The sequence below is a fragment of the Pseudophryne corroboree genome, chromosome 2 (assembly GCF_028390025.1).
Source record: "Pseudophryne corroboree isolate aPseCor3 chromosome 2, aPseCor3.hap2, whole genome shotgun sequence".
Taxonomy (NCBI): domain Eukaryota; kingdom Metazoa; phylum Chordata; class Amphibia; order Anura; family Myobatrachidae; genus Pseudophryne; species Pseudophryne corroboree.
In genome coordinates, this window is record NC_086445.1 from 848,058,144 (window position 1) to 848,079,347 (window position 21,204).

Genomic DNA, 21,204 nt, shown 5'->3' on the forward strand with positions numbered 1-21,204 from the left:
CTTAGCTTAGCCATCCAGCGACCTCAGTGCAAATTTTAGGACTAAAAATAATATTGTGAGGTGTGAGGTGTTCAGAATAGACTGAAAATGAGTGGAAATTATGGTTATTGAGGTTAATAATACTATGGGATCAAAATGACCCCCAAATTCTATGATTTAAGCTGTTTTTGAGGGTTTTTTGTAAAAAAAAAACGAATCCAAAACACACCCGAATCCGACAAAAAATTTTCAGGGAGGTTTTGCCAAAACGCATCCGAATCCAAAACACGGCCGCGGAACCGAATCCAAAACCAAAACACAAAACCCGAAAAATGTCCGGTGCACATCACTATCTTAAACATTTGGTGGTGCTTATGTTTCTCGCCCACATGGGTTCTCATTTTAGTGTGCAGGTAAGCCCTTATGTAAGAAAACTGACAGCCTGCAGCTGACTGATTATGACTGTGTGATGCAGCCACTGTTTTCAATGGGTGGGGACTGATATGCAGGCAGTCAGGATCCCGGGGGTCAGCATACCGACCCCAGGATCCCGGCCACCAGAATGCCTGCGTGTGAGGGGTGTTATGAGCCACGGTAGTGGCTCATTCCTGTTTTGCATTTTGGTTATGTATTTTATGTTATTCTTCTGTTTCTGTTCCCCTTGGCTTTAATGGGGTGTCCGGAGTTTGACCCTTAAGGAGAGGGTACGGTTATGAACCACAAGCAGTGGTTCATTCCTGTTACTTTCTGTTCATGTATTTTGTATTATAGTTCTGTTTACATGCCAGGATTTCCCCTATACCTGTTTAGAAGACTCTTATTGGCCGCCGGTGGTGAGTCTGTGTAATTGCAGCCTGTTTTCTATGGGTTAATTCACACCTGCAGGTGTTTGTGCAATTACCTTGTGCCTGGCTTCCAGCCATCCCGATTGGGGCGTGTTCCCTTATTACTAGAGATGAGCGGGTTCGGTTTCTCTGAATCCGAACCCGCCCGAACTTCATGGTTTTTTTCACGGGTCCGAGCAGACTCGGATCCTCCCGCCTTGCTCGGTTAACCCGAGCGCGCCCGAACGTCATCATGACGCTGTCGGATTCTCGCGAGACTCGGATTCTATATAAGGAGCCGCGCGTCGCCGCCATTTTCACACGTGCATTGAGATTGATAGTGAGAGGACGTGGCTGGCGTCCTCTCCATTTAGATTATAAGAGAGAGAGATTTACTGGAGCTTAGGACTAGGAGGAGTACTGTAGAAGTGTAGAGAGTGCAGAGAGTTTACTAGTGAGTGACCACCAGACAGTGCAGTTTATTTAATATATCCGTTCTCTGCCTGAAAAAAGCGATACACACAGTGACTCAGTCACATACCATATCTGTGTGCACTGCTCAGGCTCAGCCCAGTGTGCTGCATCATCTATATATATTATATATCTGTCTGACTGCTCAGCTCACACAGCTTATAATTGTGGGGGAGACTGGGGAGCACTGCAGTGCCAGTTATAGGTTATAGCAGGAGCCAGGAGTACATAATATTATATAGTGAGTGACCACCAGACAGTGCAGTTTATTTAATATATCCGTTCTCTGCCTGAAAAAAGCGATACACACAGTGACTCAGTCACATACCATATCTGTGTGCACTGCTCAGGCTCAGCCCAGTGTGCTGCATCATCTATATATATTATATATCTGTCTGACTGCTCAGCTCACACAGCTTATAATTGTGGGGGAGACTGGGGAGCACTGCAGTGCCAGTTATAGGTTATAGCAGGAGCCAGGAGTACATAATATTATATTAAAATTAAACAGTGCACACTTTTGCTGCAGGAGTGCCACTGCCAGTGTGACTGACCAGTGACCTGACCACACTGACCACCAGTATAGTTAGTAGTATACTTATATTGTGATTGCCTGAAAAAGTTAAACACTCGTCGTGTGACTTCACTTGTGTGTTGTTGTTTTTTTTATTCTATAAAAATAAAACTCATTCTGCTGACAGACAGTGTCCAGCAGGTCCGTCATTATATAATATATAATATATACCTGTCCGGCTGCAGTAGTGATATATATATATTTTTTATATCATTTATCATCCAGTCGCAGCAGACACAGTACGGTAGTTCACGGCTGTGGCTACCTCTGTGTCTGCACTCGGCAGGCAGTCCGTCCATAATTGTATACCACCTAACCGTGGTTTTTTTTTCTTCTTTATACATACATACTACTACGACATCTCTTTATCAACCAGTCTATATTAGCAGCAGACACAGTACAGTACGGTAGTTCACGGCTGTGGCTACCTCTGTGTCTGCACTCGGCAGGCAGTCCGTCCATAATTGTATACCACCTAACCGTGGTTTTTTTTTCTTTCTTCTTTATACATACATAGTTACATAGACATCTCTTTATCAACCAGTCTATATTAGCAGCAGACACAGTACAGTACGGTAGTTCACGGCTGTGGCTACCTCTGTGTCTGCACTCGGCAGGCAGTCCGTCCATAATTGTATACCACCTAACCGTGGTTTTTTTTTCTTTCTTCTTTATACATACATAGTTACATAGACATCTCTTTATCAACCAGTCTATATTAGCAGCAGACACAGTACAGTACGGTAGTTCACGGCTGTGGCTACCTCTGTGTCTGCACTCGGCAGGCAGTCCGTCCATAATTGTATACCACCTAACCGTGGTTTTTTTTTCTTTCTTCTTTATACATACATAGTTACATAGACATCTCTTTATCAACCAGTCTATATTAGCAGCAGACACAGTACAGTACGGTAGTTCACGGCTGTGGCTACCTCTGTGTCTGCACTCGGCAGGCAGTCCGTCCATAATTGTATACCACCTAACCGTGGTTTTTTTTTCTTTCTTCTTTATACATACATAGTTACATAGACATCTCTTTATCAACCAGTCTATATTAGCAGCAGACACAGTACAGTACGGTAGTTCACGGCTGTGGCTACCTCTGTGTCTGCACTCGGCAGGCAGTCCGTCCATAATTGTATACCACCTAACCGTGGTTTTTTTTTCTTTCTTCTTTATACATACATAGTTACATAGACATCTCTTTATCAACCAGTCTATATTAGCAGCAGACACAGTACAGTACGGTAGTTCACGGCTGTGGCTACCTCTGTGTCTGCACTCGGCAGGCAGTCCGTCCATAATTGTATACCACCTAACCGTGGTTTTTTTTTCTTTCTTCTTTATACATACATACTACTACGACATCTCTTTATCAACCAGTCTATATTATTAGCAGCAGACACAGTACAGTACGGTAGTTCACGGCTGTGGCTACCTCTGTGTCTGCACTCGGCAGGCAGTCCGTCCATAATTGTATACCACCTAACCGTGGTTTTTTTTCTTTCTTCTTTATACATACATAGTTACATAGACATCTCTTTATCAACCAGTCTATATTAGCAGCAGACACAGTACAGTACGGTAGTTCACGGCTGTGGCTACCTCTGTGTCTGCACTCGGCAGGCAGTCCATAATTGTATACTAGTATCCATCTCCATTGTTTACCTGAGGTGCCTTTTAGTTGTGCCTATTAAAATATGGAGAACAAAAATGTTGAGGTTCCAAAATTAGGGAAAGATCAAGATCCACTTCCACCTCGTGCTGAAGCTGCTGCCACTAGTCATGGCCGAGACGATGAAATGCCAGCAACGTCGTCTGCCAAGGCCGATGCCCAATGTCATAGTACAGAGCATGTCAAATCCAAAACACCAAATATCAGAAAAAAAAGGACTCCAAAACCTAAAATAAAATTGTCGGAGGAGAAGCGTAAACTTGCCAATATGCCATTTACCACACGGAGTGGCAAGGAACGGCTGAGGCCCTGGCCTATGTTCATGGCTAGTGGTTCAGCTTCACATGAGGATGGAAGCACTCAGCCTCTCGCTAGAAAAATGAAAAGACTCAAGCTGGCAAAAGCAGCACAGCAAAGAACTGTGCATTCTTCGAAATCCCAAATCCACAAGGAGAGTCCAATTGTGTCGGTTGCGATGCCTGACCTTCCCAACACTGGACGTGAAGAGCATGCGCCTTCCACCATTTGCACGCCCCCTGCAAGTGCTGGAAGGAGCACCCGCAGTCCAGTTCCTGATAGTCAGATTGAAGATGTCAGTGTTGAAGTACACCAGGATGAGGAGGATATGGGTGTTGCTGGCGCTGGGGAGGAAATTGACCAGGAGGATTCTGATGGTGAGGTGGTTTGTTTAAGTCAGGCACCCGGGGAGACACCTGTTGTCCGTGGGAGGAATATGGCCGTTGACATGCCAGGTGAAAATACCAAAAAAATCAGCTCTTCGGTGTGGAGGTATTTCACCAGAAATGCGGACAACAGGTGTCAAGCCGTGTGTTCCCTTTGTCAAGCTGTAATAAGTAGGGGTAAGGACGTTAACCACCTCGGAACATCCTCCCTTATACGTCACCTGCAGCGCATTCATAATAAGTCAGTGACAAGTTCAAAAACTTTGGGTGACAGCGGAAGCAGTCCACTGACCAGTAAATCCCTTCCTCTTGTAACCAAGCTCACGCAAACCACCCCACCAACTCCCTCAGTGTCAATTTCCTCCTTCCCCAGGAATGCCAATAGTCCTGCAGGCCATGTCACTGGCAATTCTGACGATTCCTCTCCTGCCTGGGATTCCTCCAATGCATCCTTGCGTGTAACGCCTACTGCTGCTGGCGCTGCTGTTGTTGCTGCTGGGAGTCGATGGTCATCCCAGAGGGGAAGTCGTAAGCCCACTTGTACTACTTCCAGTAAGCAATTGACTGTTCAACAGTCCTTTGCGAGGAAGATGAAATATCACAGCAGTCATCCTGCTGCAAAGCGGATAACTGAGGCCTTGACAACTATGTTGGTGTTAGACGTGCGTCCGGTATCCGCCGTTAGTTCACAGGGAACTAGACAATTTATTGAGGCAGTGTGCCCCCGTTACCAAATACCATCTAGGTTCCACTTCTCTAGGCAGGCGATACCGAGAATGTACACGGACGTCAGAAAAAGACTCACCAGTGTCCTAAAAAATGCAGTTGTACCCAATGTCCACTTAACCACGGACATGTGGACAAGTGGAGCAGGGCAGGGTCAGGACTATATGACTGTGACAGCCCACTGGGTAGATGTATGGACTCCCGCCGCAAGAACAGCAGCGGCGGCACCAGTAGCAGCATCTCGCAAACGCCAACTCTTTCCTAGGCAGGCTACGCTTTGTATCACCGCTTTCCAGAATACGCACACAGCTGAAAACCTCTTACGGCAACTGAGGAAGATCATCGCGGAATGGCTTACCCCAATTGGACTCTCCTGTGGATTTGTGGCATCGGACAACGCCAGCAATATTGTGTGTGCATTAAATATGGGCAAATTCCAGCACGTCCCATGTTTTGCACATACCTTGAATTTGGTGGTGCAGAATTTTTTAAAAAACGACAGGGGCGTGCAAGAGATGCTGTCGGTGGCCAGAAGAATTGCGGGACACTTTCGGCGTACAGGCACCACGTACAGAAGACTGGAGCACCACCAAAAACTACTGAACCTGCCCTGCCATCATCTGAAGCAAGAAGTGGTAACGAGGTGGAATTCAACCCTCTATATGCTTCAGAGGTTGGAGGAGCAGCAAAAGGCCATTCAAGCCTATACAATTGAGCACGATATAGTAGGTGGAATGCACCTGTCTCAAGCGCAGTGGAGAATGATTTCAACGTTGTGCAAGGTTCTGATGCCCTTTGAACTTGCCACACGTGAAGTCAGTTCAGACACTGCCAGCCTGAGTCAGGTCATTCCCCTCATCAGGCTTTTGCAGAAGAAGCTGGAGACATTGAAGGAGGAGCTAACACGGAGCGATTCCGCTAGGCATGTTGGACTTGTGGATGGAGCCCTTAATTCGCTTAACAAGGATTCACGGGTGGTCAATCTGTTGAAATCAGAGCACTACATTTTGGCCACCGTGCTCGATCCTAGATTTAAAGCCTACCTTGGATCTCTCTTTCCGGCAGACACAAGTCTGCTGGGGTTGAAAGACCTGCTGGTGACAAAATTGTCAAGTCAAGCGGAACGCGACCTGTCAACATCTCCTCCTTCACATTCTCCCGCAACTGGGGGTGCGAGGAAAAGGCTCAGAATTCCGAGCCCACCCGCTGGCGGTGATGCAGGGCAGTCTGGAGCGACTGCTGATGCTGACATCTGGTCCGGACTGAAGGACCTGACAACGATTACGGACATGTCGTCTACTGTCACTGCATATGATTCTCTCAACATTGATAGAATGGTGGAGGATTATATGAGTGACCGCATCCAAGTAGGCATGTCACACAGTCCGTACTTATACTGGCAGGAAAAAGAGGCAATTTGGAGGCCCTTGCACAAACTGGCTTTATTCTACCTAAGTTGCCCTCCCACAAGTGTGTACTCCGAAAGAGTGTTTAGTGCCGCCGCTCACCTTGTCAGCAATCGGCGTACGAGGTTACATCCAGAAAATGTGGAGAAGATGATGTTCATTAAAATGAATTATAATCAATTCCTCCGCGGAGACATTGACCAGCAGCAATTGCCTCCACAAAGTACACAGGGAGCTGAGATGGTGGATTCCAGTGGGGACGAATTGATAATCTGTGAGGAGGGGGATGTACACGGTGATATATCGGAGGGTGATGATGAGGTGGACATCTTGCCTCTGTAGAGCCAGTTTGTGCAAGGAGAGATTAATTGCTTCTTTTTTGGGGGGGGTCCAAACCAACCCGTCATATCAGTCACAGTCGTGTGGCAGACCCTGTCACTGAAATGATGGGTTGGTTAAAGTGTGCATGTCCTGTTTTGTTTATACAACATAAGGGTGGGTGGGAGGGCCCAAGGACAATTCCATCTTGCACCTCTTTTTTCTTTTCTTTTTCTTTGCATCATGTGCTGATTGGGGAGGGTTTTTTGGAAGGGACATCCTGCGTGACACTGCAGTGCCACTCCTAAATGGGCCCGGTGTTTGTGTCGGCCACTAGGGTCGCTAATCTTACTCACACAGTCAGCTACCTCATTGCGCCTCTTTTTTTCTTTGCGTCATGTGCTGTTTGGGGAGGGTTTTTTGGAAGGGACATCCTGCGTGACACTGCAGTGCCACTCCTAGATGGGCCCGGTGTTTGTGTCGGCCACTAGGGTCGCTAATCTTACTCACACAGCTACCTCATTGCGCCTCTTTTTTTCTTTGCGTCATGTGCTGTTTGGGGAGGGTTTTTTGGAAGGGACATCCTGCGTGACACTGCAGTGCCACTCCTAGATGGGCCCGGTGTTTGTGTCGGCCACTAGGGTCGCTAATCTTACTCACACAGCTACCTCATTGCGCCTCTTTTTTTCTTTGCGTCATGTGCTGTTTGGGGACGGTTTTTTGGAAGGGCCATCCTGCGTGACACTGCAGTGCCACTCCTAGATGGGCCCGGTGTTTGTGTCGGCCACTAGGGTCGCTAATCTTACTCACACAGCTACCTCATTGCGCCTCTTTTTTTCTTTGCGTCATGTGCTGTTTGGGGAGGGTTTTTTGGAAGGGACATCCTGCGTGACACTGCAGTGCCACTCCTAGATGGGCCCGGTGTTTGTGTCGGCCACTAGGGTCGCTTATCTTACTCACACAGCGACCTCGGTGCAAATTTTAGGACTAAAAATAATATTGTGAGGTGTGAGGTATTCAGAATAGACTGAAAATGAGTGTAAATTATGGTTTTTGAGGTTAATAATACTTTGGGATCAAAATGACCCCCAAATTCTATGATTTAAGCTGTTTTTTAGTGTTTTTTGAAAAAAACACCCGAATCCAAAACACACCCGAATCCGACAAAAAAAATTCGGTGAGGTTTTGCCAAAACGCGTTCGAACCCAAAACACGGCCGCGGAACCGAACCCAAAACCAAAACACAAAACCCGAAAAATTTCAGGCGCTCATCTCTACTTATTACCTAGTTAGCTATGCAGTTCTGAGATGGTGATAGACATTTGTAGCTATACCTGGATGTTCCTGATTAGTGTCTGGTCCAGTATTGCATCTGTGTCCTGGCCCTGTCTGATACTGGAATCCTGTGTACTCAGCTCTGTCAGAGTCCGGAGCTTCTTGTGAGCTGCTTCCTGCCCTGGAGCATTCCTGTCCTGGAATCCTGAGTTAGTCAACCTTTGATCCTGTGGTCCTGAGTCCTGGTGTCCGGAAGCTTGTTGTGGGAATCCTTCCAGCTTTCCATTCCTGTGAGCCTGTGTCTGCGGCCTCGGGGTTCCCGTTCTCCTGGCTGTATTAGCTCCGGTGTTGTGAGTAGCGGCTTTGCCGCATCTTACAGCCTTGGCCATATCTGCACATACTTTTGTTTGAGTTCTGTAGTTGCCCCTAACTCTGGTTTCTGTTTAGTTAGAGGTTCCCCTTGTTCTCGCCCCATCTCAGTTTACGCCTTGTCTCCAACTAAGACCGGGGGGCATCGGAGTTGGGCAGACATAATCCGCACTTCAAATGCGGCTGCCGTGGGCCAAAGCAAACATAGTCTCGCAGGCGTAGACTGACCACGCGGGTGGAACAACGGAGTCAGGGTTCTGTAGGGCTTGCTGCTGAACTCCGTTCCCACTTCAGCATTACGTTCCAGTACTTGGGGCTCATCCGCCCAGTTTCAGGAGTACCAAGTACAGTGAACGTAACAAGGGGGGAAGGGAAGGAGTGCAACGGAGCCCCTTGCGGGCTTGCTGCACTTGCCACGCAGTGGGCTCAGTTCTATTCATAATCTATGGGTGTCATGGACACCCCTGAGTAGGAATAGCCCCTTTTAGCTGGCATTCCGGCTGGTGGCATTGTCATCGGTAGGAATTCTGGCATCTGTATCCTGACCGCCAGGATCCTGACCTCTGGCATATCAGCTGCATCCTGTTTTAATAAGTTTAGGCTAGAATGATTGATTTGCTGGACTGAGCTTCATGGTGTCAATCCTGTGTTCAAAGTTTGAGGAGTTGGTTGGTCAAGCTCAAAATACTGAACAGTTAATATAGGTTAGTTCTAGTGGGGGAGATGCAGGCAGAAATCAACTCCCACGATGGCAGACAGAAATGTAAGGCAAATGTTAAATGCCCTAAAACAGAGGTCTCCTGAAGTAACCTGGTACTATAAAAAGAGTGTGTGTCTGATTCTGCCAGGTGAATTATAAGAGCTCTATATGGCTTCTGGCAAAATGATGCAAACTAACGACTGGAACCACTTATATGTGCACTTCAAAGCACAATCTTGAGATAGCAAACGGTCAGAACATAACCTCAGAATTATCTCTCACTATTATGCAACTCTGGAGTAGAGGCTCTACTTAATTTAAGCTATGTACTCTAAGTGTCACTACCATCTTGCTCTAGTCTAGTGTGTTCAGTTTAGCGTCACTTCACACGGTTTAAGCTGTTAAAGCAGGGTGCTATATAATTCTGGGGTTAGTATCCCTTATAGGCCTGTGAGACAGTTTTCATTCTGTGTTCCAGATTTAAATGTTTAAATCAATACTAGTGTAATTTATTTACTGTTTTATAAAGCTTAAAGCAGTGGTTCTCAAACTGTGTGCCTAGGCACCCTAGGCTGCCTCAGGGCACCTGCAGGGGTGTCTTGTATTGGTGGCCCAGGACTAATACAAATTATTTATGGTCAGTGTAACAGGCAAAACCATGTTGACGGCTGCCAATCATAAAATATGTGGATAAACAGAAGCAAATCCTATGCCTCTCTGCATAATTGAACCTAAGGTTGACATATAGGGATATATCAGTTGATGTCGGATCCTTTACGACGGAAAGGATCCAATGTCTCAGTATTCAATGAGTGACCGTTCCCGATAATGCCAATCTGACTTTTTGTATAGTCGGATTGACATTGGGGGTCATTCCGAGTTGATCGCTCGCTAGCTACTTTTGGCAGCCGTGCAAACGCTTAGTCGCCACCCACGGGGGAGTGTATTTTCGTGTTGCAAGTGTGCAAATACTTGTGCTATCGAGCGGGTACAAACATTTTGTGCAGAACAAGACCAGCCCTGTAGTTACTTATTCTGTGCGATGATTGCAGCGACGAAGGTCCCGGAATTGACTTCAGATACCCGCCCTGCAAACGCCTGGACACGCCTGCATTTTTCCAAACACTCCCAGAAAACGGTCAGTTGACACCCATAAACTCCCACTTCCTGTCAATCTTCTTGTGATCAGCTGTGTGAATGGAATCGTCGCTAGAAGCAGTGCAAAACAACGATGCTCTTTGTACCCGTATGCCGCGCATATACGGAATTGCTGACTTGTCGAAAAAAAATGGCAGGGGGATGGAATAGGTCGGAACAGTTTCCGACCTAAAAAAGTCAGAAACTAAGGAAACTGCTGTCTTTCTGACAAGACGGCAGTTCGGACTACAATTGAATACCCCCCATAAACACAGTACACTTAATATAATATTTATTTTCTAAATTTTTCAATAAGAAACGTTTGGCCTAAGGATGATGTGAAAAAATTTTTGGGTACTCTAGTCCGCTGTGATTCAACAAAGTTTGGGAACCACTGGCTTAAAGGATAACTCCACCCAAAACTACAGTACAAATGTGTTTTTGGTGGAGACTAGTCCGGTAAGATGAATCAAATAATAAAACCAATGAAATGTGATCCTCCAATACAGCTTGTCCTGTGATGTCTGTAATGGGCTGAGCAGATAAATAATCTCTCCTGCTAGGAGGTAGCTTTTTTCAAACTGTTGAAGTGAACACTCTGGATGAGGGAGGAGCAGCCAAGCAAGATTTTGACATTTTATCAATCTTATCTAACTCAATTCAAATATAGGCCCAGTTTTATCAAACTTTGGAGAGTGACAAGTTGCACGGTGATAAAATACCAACCAATCAGCTTCTAGCTGGCATTTTTCAAACATAACCGGTAACATGGTAGTTAGAAACTAATTGGCTGGTACTTTATCACCATGCAATTTTTCACTCTCAAAGGCCTGATAAATATGGACCATAAATCTATAAAAAGAAATACTGAAGTGGACTACCCTACTCAATATTTAGTGCTTATTTCTATAAACATACAAACCTCTGGTAACAGAAAATAAAGCTAATGGGGATAATTATCAAAGCATGGAGAGAAATATTTACTAACCAATCAGCTTATAACTCTCATTTCACAGGATGTGTTTGGAAAATGACAGTTAGGAGCAGTTTAGTTTGTGCTTGATCTCTCTCCATACTTTGATAAATACCCCCCGTAGAAATAAAACAACTAGACAAAGGCATAAATTTAGTTGAAATCAGGTTTTTACTATAGTTTTGTTTCTGGTTGTACTAAAACCACTTAACTGGGTGTTTACAGCAGCTGAAATGTATTAGAAACAGAAATATTAGGAAAGAAACAATTTTCAGAGACGTGTGTTAAAATGAATCTCTCACCCAGTTCAAGCAGTCGTTTAGCTGTGTCCATCTTATCATTCTCACAGGCAACATACAGCGGAGAACCCAGGTGCCTTATATGTTGCTGTATACTGACTCCAGCATTTGAAAGAGACTCCACACACTCTGTATGGCCTGAAAATACAGAGCACCGTAAACTTATTACAATACATCAGATCACAGTACCTGTTTGTAAGTATTAACTCATTAACATGGTAACTGAGTGGCATATACATTTATTGCAAGGTTTTACAGCTCAGCAAGCATTTAAGAATTAGACTTATTTTTTTGTAAACAAATACGACCTTGTACTTTCCACATAACACTGTGATTTCTCACTAATATAACACGGTAGTTGTTATTATATAGATATATTATATCTTATAGCAAGTCTCATGTCAAAGTGAGCATTTTAGGTACTGTACACCCTTACTCCATGCTTGGCAACATTCAGAAAGCCACGTGGGAAGTACTGGGCGACATAGCACCATGATTGTGCCGTTATGGCATTGCAACCCACTCTGCAAAAACGCACATGTTCTGCATTGTAAAGCCTAGGGCACAAGTCATCATTAGTGTAATCAAGATCCCAGACAGCCCACTTCACTTGAGAAGCCGGCTTACGCTCTTGGGAGCCCCGCAGAGTCCCCTGAAATGTGTGAGTTTCCTGGACATACCGGTAGTAGTTAAGTATGCCTTACTGGTCTGTAAGTGCATATCACACAATGTGTGTGTGATACGGGGTGGAAGTGTGTTACCATATAATGCTTATGCATCCTCTTACTACCTGAATAGTGCAAAAGAAGGGGAATTGGTGACACAGACAGGACCTTCTTAACAGCATTGTAGGCCCTGGCTAAAAGAATGCCTTGTGGCCCCTAACCACCCATTCATGGAAATAAAAAAAAAACATAATATGCCCCTCTTGTGGTCCCACGTCATCTCTCCACGTGATTCCATATAGTGAATGGCTGTCAGCACACTTATTAGTGGATAGCTCCAGCCATCCAACAATCAGCATTCTGACAGCCATTTATCGTTTGGCTGCAGGGTGGGAGGCAGGTAGAGAATGCTGCCTCACCACTCTGACTGTGTGACCACCACCTGACCCTGTTAGAAGGCCCCTAGAATTGTGGGACCCTGGGCAGCTGCCCACCGTGCCTATATGTTAATATGGCTCTAGACACAGAAACTAGTGAGGGGATGCAAAACAAAAATACAAGAAAATGTACTCCCCCACTTAGACCTACAAATTCTAGGTCATGCTTACAGCAGTTATTGGTGGCTGTGGCTGTATATTAGATTAGCTCTGGGTACCACCTACTACATAATCATCTTCTCATCAATGTAAAACAGATCACATTTATGAATGAAGTGGGTAATAATTCCAATGTGGTACAGAGGAGTTCTTGAGAACATGTACTGGAATACCATCACAATCAGCTCAGGAGTCAATGATGAAGTCTCTATTCCTCCTGTCTACCTTGGTGGCTGCAGCTGCCACCACAACCTCTAAGACCATGGGAATAAGTGTCCTGGCATGACCGCCATGATTGCTTATGACAGCCATGATTGCTTACATCTACCTTAAATATGTACAATGCTTACACAAGTTCATGTGCCAAGTCTCTTCCTCTGCTTCTCCTTATTCCAGCCAAATCATGCTGCCAATATTGCACAAAAATGCCAGACGTCAATGTCAGCTTTAATAGAGATGGCTGATAATGCTTGTGACTTACAATGAGAATTGGCAGAGTCAAGGAGCGGAGTCTAACAGACCCCCCAGTCTTCAATTACTACACAACAGGATGGGCTTCACTGCTGGGGATCCACAGGCTGCAGCCTTATCACTGACCCTAGAGGTGACTGTGTGGGAGTGACATGGTACAGAAACAGCAGACAGATGAATGGTCAGGCAAGCTGAGGTCAGGGTACAAGCCGTGGTCAGAAGTACAGGCAAAGATGCTGAACAAAGATACAAGACACGTCACTGAAATGGAATCAGTCAGACAGAAACAGAAGTACTGTAATGCTGGAGCAGGAGACCTGATACTCTAGAACCAATGAGTTTAATTAGGCTGTGCAATGCAATTCTGCTGCCAAACTGACATCACCAACCAGCCCACCACTAGAGGGTGCTACAAATCAAGGTAACGGCTGCAGGCATGCTGACTGCTTGATGAGGATGACTGCCAGGACCCACTACGGCAACACAAGTCATTAGAGACCTGCAGATGTTCTCTTGAACCAAGAAGAAATCTATTTTGAACCTGATACGGAAATTGTTTTAGAAGGAACTTGAAGAGCAACACCAAATACTACGACAGTTAATATTAGCAAAAGAAGATGGCCAGAGTTAGACAAACTTGCTGTAGAAGCCATTACAGCCCATGTGCAAGAGTTTTCTTAATTTATATTCATAACTACCTGTGTAAAAATAACTGTAAATTAAAGTCAATTATTGTCTACAAATATTGAAGTACTGACCTTAAAAAAGATTAACAGACAATGGATAGCCCCATAATTTACTGCACCTGCTCAAGATTCACAGCCCCAGGTGTTTAGTCAGTGATTACATTTTATATGCTAAACAAAAAAATGTATTTCATTAATATTGTTTTCAGAGCAATAATCCAAGTTTTCATCCTTTTACAGATTTGTTTCCCTAATTTGTGATAACTGTGAATAATTTGTATTAATTAGCAAATAAATAAATAAATAAATAGGGGTCAAAGAGAGTTCAATACATGTTGGCTGCAATTTGCTCCCATATTGAAAACACAGGGCCTGATTCAGGTTTGTTACCAAAGCAAAAAAAGTACGCAACTGGGGAAAACCATGCTGCACTGCAGGTGGGGAAGATGTAACATGTGCAGAGAGGGTTAGATTTGGGTGGGATGTGTTTAAACTGAAATCTAAATTGCAGTGAAAAAAAAGCTGTCTAACATTTGTGGGCTACATGCAAAAGCAGTCAGTATTTACCCTGCACAGAAACAATATAACCCACCCAAATCTATATCTCTCTGCACATGTTACATCTGCCCCACCTGCAGTACAACATGGCTGTGGCCAGTTGTGTACTTTTTTGCTTTGCTAACAACCCTGAATCAGGCCCTCAGAACTACAGATGTGTCCTCACACATCTTTGCCTGTAATTGCTGCATGGCGTGGCATTGCAGCGATGTGTATGTTTCCTGGCAAAGCGTACCAGCAGCAGGCTTTTGTTATGCTAGTGTTTGCGGGAGACAAAGTATGCATGCTCCCACCTATGCCTAGGGACAGACACAGCATCTGAGGGGTCGATTCAGAGATGGACGCAGCCAACCCTTCTGGAGGTGATTGAGAGTGGCAGGCATTCAGGGCGCAGCGTTTTAGCATTGCGGGGGCATGGGGTCTGAAATAGGGACATGTCGCGAGCATTTTTTGGGCTGCTGCATGAGGTCATATGCGGCCACTCCGATAAAAAAAAATGGCGGCGGACAACCTCTAATTGATGTGTCTGCAATTAAATTGCGGATACATCATGAGGCGGCGCCACACATGCTTGGAACCAAAGTTCCCTCACTGCCTGCGGAGGAGGTAGCACACTCCTGGTATGCTACATTGTAATGGGAGCCATGGCCTGTGATGCATAAGGACACATCTGTAAATGCAGATGAGTCGACACATGTTTTTTTTTTAGAATTTTCCATGTTTTTACAACTTTTGCTCAACTTACTATCCCTCTCAAAAACTATTACCTTTAGTAACCTTGTAGCGAGCAGAGCGTAGTGAGCTACTGAGCCCGAAAAATGGCGTGCGAAGCGAGTCTGCGAAGGGACTCATTTCACAAATTTAGGTGAAATATTTTTAATAACACAAAATACATTTTTTAAACCTCCTAATGATAATGTGTGGACCTCTATTCTAAAAGTAAAACATTCAATACCCTTAATACCATGAAATAATGACACGGAGACTTGAATTTGGCAGAAAATTGTTAGCTATTTATTGTACCCTAACCATTAGAAAAAACCTGTAAAGTAAAATTTAAGTTAACATGCCGATTCAACCGACATATGGTGGCAGAAAAAAGAATGGCTATAATCCACTGACGATAACCTCAAAACATTAAAAACCCAAACAATCCTAATCTATCACAAACCATACATAGGTAATAGGTGCCCGACTCAGACCTCCACGCTGACTGCCCACCCTGACGGGTGATGACGCTGCCCCCTGTTGGGTGATCTAGCGGCCTTAAAAGTCAATGGAGGTGAGTGCACCTAAACCACACCAATACTGTAAAAACTGTAACTAACAAGTCAAACTATAACCTGCCGTTCTTTTCCGCCAACAAATAGCCAACGATAAACCACAACTAACAATCCAGAGCCAAGACACTCCATGCCAGAACCTCTACCTAATGGGGTGGGAGGGCGGGAAGGCAAACCAGAAGTAAGAAACCCCTAGCTAGCCTATACATCCCTATATATACTGATCCCTCCCCTCTCTACCATTGGCTGTACTTTCCATAACAATTAAGTCCACACCCATCACAGGAGGTTTAACTCTCTCCATTCCTATGCCTGTCATTTCGATCTCCTAAACCTCCTAATGATAATGTGTGGACCTCTATTCTAAAAGTAAAACATTCAATACCCTTAATACCATGAAATAATGACACGGAGACTTGAATTTGGCAGAAAATTGTTAGCTATTTATTGTACCCTAACCATTAGAAAAAACCTGTAAAGTAAAATTTAAGTTAACATGCCGATTCAACCGACATATGGTGGCAGAAAAAGAACGGCTATAATCCACTGACGATAACCTCAAAACATTAAAAACCCAAACAATCCTAATCTACCACAAACCATACATAGGTTATAAGTGCCCGACTCAGACCTCCACGCTGACTGCCCACCCTGACGGGTGATGACACTGCCCCCTGTTGGGTGATCTAGCGGCCTTAAAAGTCAATGGAGGTGAGTGCACCTAAACCACACCAATACTGTAAAAAACTGTAACTAACAAGTCAAACTATAACCTGCCGTTCTTTTCCGCCAACAGCGAAAGACTCTTCCACAGAGTCTTCGCACCGCCACCATACCCTCAACCTAACTCCTGCAACACCTGAAACAGATCCTCCAGGAAAAGCATCATCCCTTCATTGGACAGATGCACACCATCATGCCGAAACAGGGGACTTTCCCGGAACCGAATCCTAGGGTGGCGAACCACTTTCCCTCCGTGAGCCAATACCCACTTCGCCACCGCCGCGTTCACCTTTTACCTGGCCTCATCAATCGGGCGACCGTCCGCCACTCCCTGCCAACGCAACCTTGGCACCATCATAGAGAACACCAAAACACAATTGGGCCACGCTGCGGCCACACTGGCCAGATCTTCCATCATGGCCCATCTCAGCTCTAAAGATGTCCTCTTCCCCAGATCGTTGCCACCCAAGTGGACAACCAGCACCCTAGGGACTCCATGCTCACTGACCTGACTGACCAATCTACTCTTCAGATCTTGCCACATCATCCCACGCCACCCAACCCAACGAATGCTATGAGCCCAAGGAAAAAACTGCGCCCCATCCGAGGCCACAAACCTGGCTGCCCAGTAAACATAAGAGTGGCCAACTACCCAGATTGCCAAATCGTCTTCTACCCAACCTGAAGTGAAGGAAATGAGTAAAAATTGGTTAATAAATATCCCAACATGAGCTTATTAACATTAACATTAACATTAACCTGAAGGATCTGCCAAAAGAAAAAAGGTGTTTTCGTGTCTTGAATGAGTCACGGCCTAGCCGATCTAAACAAGCTTCCAGCCAATCGAAGCATAACATAGAAACACAACGGGAAAGATCAAATTAAAATAAGAAAATTAAAGGAGGGTGGGGGGTTGAAAATGGGAAAATATATGTAAGAAACTCAGCTGGAGGTGAAAGTGTAAAAACCTGCTGAGGGACTTCGTATTGTAACTGATCAGCCGAATTGTAGATTGAAATTCAGTCCGTCAAGTCAGGCAAAAAATTGCAAAAGAACTCCAGACCCCCGCTGCCAGCAGCGGCGAGTAGCAAATCCCTGAGTAGGATGAACAGGGGAGACAAACAGACACAAACGGCACGTACTTAACCTTACAACATTAACTTAGCCAACGGTTAATAAAACTGAACGGTTAATAAAACTGAACGGTTAATAAAACTGAAAACTCATGAAACCGGGCGAATATAACGTTTGTAACTTGAAGACTTCCATCGCCCCACCGCCTGAGTCTCCGCAACGGAAAAACCCGCCGACGCAGCCGACGTCGCCGCCCCGATTCGGAAAGAATGCGTACCGAAAGCAGCGGGTGAAAGGCCCAAGCTCGCCAGACAGCGACTCAGCATCCAACGAAATTGATATTTCGTCAAAGGTAAACCGTCATAATGCAGCAGCCACGACCCCTTCACCCCGGGCCGAACTGCTGCATATTTCGATGCCAATCTCACCGGGCAAATGCTCCCCTCCAGAGATGGTACCAAAGTGACCCATCGCCCTCTACCTACTTGGTCCGTCTTAGAGCGACGCAGTCTGCAAAGCAAAGACCTCTCACCCACCACCAAGCATGCGCGAATCTGCCCGCTTAGATGGCGCTACCAGCTCCGAAACTCGAAAGGCTCCGTGATAAGCCATGGAGAACGCCAACTGGAACAACAGCGATTCAAAAAGTGACGATGCTATACTGCCCACAGCATCGATGACAGCTGGTAACAAGGCCGCATCGATGGGGCGTCGCCTATCTGGCGGCGTTGGCGCCACGCGCGCCCATCCTTTCATCGCCTTCACAAGAAGCCCGCTCTTTGTCACGTCAGGAACACCCTTGATTTTATTAAAAAACAAAATCCCTGCTAAGTACCGGGACACCACCGCTCTGGACCTACCCGTGACAAAAAGCTGCCAAATAAAAGAAAGCATCATCCGATGCCCGCTCTTACCTTCTTGACTACGTCCTCGGACAAACTCTTCCCACTCTCTCCAAGCTTGACCGTAAGCCTTGAGCGTGTTCGGAGCCACTGACCGCATCGCTAGGCCCTCCAGTCCGGTCCGATCACCTGCCAGACATAACCGGGACATTGAAACCCCCGCTCATCGGCCTCAGGTGCCAACAAACGAAATCTCTCCCACTGCCCTCGGGACAACGCGTCGGCAATTCCGTTCTCAATTCCTGGCTCATGCTGCGCGCGGAACCATACATTCCTATGCAAGCATGTCAGCAGCAATTGCGCAAGCACCCTCAAGACCACCAGCGATTTCGCCCTCTGGTTATTGATCGCATGCACCACGCCCAGATTGTCGCATCTAAACAAAATGCTGCGATCAGCCAGACGTTCGCCCCAAACCTCCAGTGCTACCATAACGGGAAAAAGCTCCAGCAGCAAAAGGTCCTTAGTGAAACCTTCGCGATGCCATTCCTCAGGCCAAGAGGCGACGCACCAAGATCCCTCTAGGTAGCAACCGAACCCAGAGGAACCCGCCGCGTCGGTAAACAGCTGTAACCTAGCATTGTCGATCGTTGGGGCCAGCCAGATGCGCACCCCATTGAAGTCCTCCAGGAACGAGGCCCAGACTGCCAAATCCCTCTTGATCTCGGAGGACAAGCGAATTAAATGATGCAGCCTGGCACACCCCGCCGTCGCCCCTCTCCATCTTTCGGCAGAAAACCCTGCCCATCGGGATTACCCGGCAAGCAAAGTTCAAGAGGCCCAGCAAGGACTGCGCCTGCCTCAGCCTGACTTTGCTCGACGTCACGAACTGCCCAATAACCTCGCGGAGCTTCGCGACCTTGGCCGTGTCGATTTCGATCCCCAAGAACGACAAACATGAAACCGGCCCCTCCGTTTTATCCTCGGCCACAGGAACGCCAAAGTGATAAAACAACGCTCGGATGCTGAACAGCAAGTCGCTGCAGCGCGGCGAATTCGCCGGTCCCACACACAGGAAATCATCGAGGTAATGCGCAACTCCATGACCCCCTGAAGAAGACTCCATGCAGCAATGCAAAAATGTGCTAAACCTTTCAAAAAACGAGCAGGAAACGGAACACCCCATCGGCAAACATTTGTCAATTAAATATTCCGCTCCGATCCGAAAACCCATAAAACGGAATGAGTCCGGATGCAACGGGAGCAACCGAAACGCGGATTCAACATCGATCTTAGCCATCAGAGCTCCCGGGCCGTAACTACGAACCATCTCCAGTGCCTCATCAAACGACTGGTACACCACAGAACATTGTGCTGGCGGTATTGCGTCGTTGACCGACGACCCTGCCGGGTAAGAAAGATGCTGAATGAGCCGAAAAGCACCCGGAGACTTCTTGGGGACTACCCCCACTGGGGAAATGACCAAGTCATCCAATGGGGGCAAGCTAAACGGGCCCTCCATCCTACCCAGTCGCACCTCTTTATCAACTTTCTCGTGCAAAACCAAAGGCAAGGTGCGAGCGGATTGAAGATTTCTGAGAGCCCTGACCGATACTTCGCCTGCAACCGGCAAGCGGAAACCAAACTTAAAACCCTGAAACAAAACTTGGGCGTCCGTACAATTCGGATACCAATCCAACCACTTGGACATGGCATCCAAATTAATTGGCGTTGGGGCCCTGTTGAGCGATCCCGCTCCCGGTGGGTTTTGCATAGCCTTGCTTTCCCCTTGCGCCTTGCCGATTGCCTTTAAAACAGTTGGAGGCCGGGTGGAAGCCGCCACATTGCAAGCATGAATGTCGAAACCGACACTGCTTGCCGAAGGAACAGGTCGCATTATTAAATGCAAAGCACTTCCCCCTCACGGTGGCCTGTCCTCCCCCGCGGATAGCTGATCTACTTTTCCTACCCGTTCCCCCTTCCGCGCTACCCCCCTGTGCGGACGACCCAGCATGTTGCCCGTCCGCCCCCGGATTCCGGGGCTCCTTTGCAGGTTGAGAAGCCCGGGTGACCTGGAGCCAGACCTCCACGTCCTTGCAACCAAAATCAATAATCTGTAAGTAGTCCTGCTTTTCTCGGAACTTCTCATCATACATCCGCCATTCTATTCCTGACGATGTGCGCTGCATATCGTGTATCAAGTGCAGGTACAGTATGACGTTCATGTGTTCATCCGGCCTATCTTCCAGATAACATGCCGCAAAGACGCAGAAACCAGCCAGCCAGTTGTCAAAAGTACGGAAAGCCTCAGCTCCTATGCCTTTCTTAGCCTTCGCTGCCTTATACTCCTTCTTCGCGTCCTTAGTCAGCACGAACATATCCACGTAATCGCCTCTGCAGATCCTCCTACGGCAGCTATCCCGCAACCCCCTCAACACTGCCGTATAATCACAGTGGACTACTCCAGGCAAATTGCGGCGCTTCTTGGCCCTGCGAGCGTCCTCGCTTAGCCGCTTGCGCCTCTTCCGCTTCTCCTGCTGCCCTGCCGCCTTTTTAGCGTACTTTGTCGCACGCTTCTTTGCCCTAGTCGTGCTACTAACGTCGGACGTTTGCGACGATAGGGATGAAGAAGAGGAGGAACTGAGAGAACTGGAGCATGCGCTGGAGCCCGACGTCGACTGCTCGACCTCACCTGACGTTGCCGACTGCTCGGACTGGGAGTCCCCCGGTGTGGAAACGTCGAAATCTTCCTCATCGCTCACGTCCACCCAGGGCCGGTGCAAGGTTTCCCAGCACCCTAGGCAAACCATCTGTCTACTGCCCTCCCCCTTCGCCGCACCCCCCCCCCCCCACACACACACACACACCAATACCAACTTTCCAGTCCCCCAGGTGTA

General features: G+C 46.7%; 1 protein-coding gene across 2 annotated transcripts in view; it reads right to left on the reverse strand.

Annotated features, from left to right (window-relative positions):
* The window catches only part of ASB9 (ankyrin repeat and SOCS box containing 9), a 156,266-nt gene that overhangs the window by 16,766 nt on the left and 118,296 nt on the right, over positions 1 to 21,204 (reverse strand). For both annotated transcript variants that reach the window (XM_063955785.1, XM_063955786.1), the window contains exon 6: positions 11,413 to 11,547. In XM_063955785.1, coding sequence (XP_063811855.1) covers positions 11,413 to 11,547 — 135 coding nt within the window. The remainder of the gene's footprint in view (positions 1 to 11,412; positions 11,548 to 21,204) is intronic.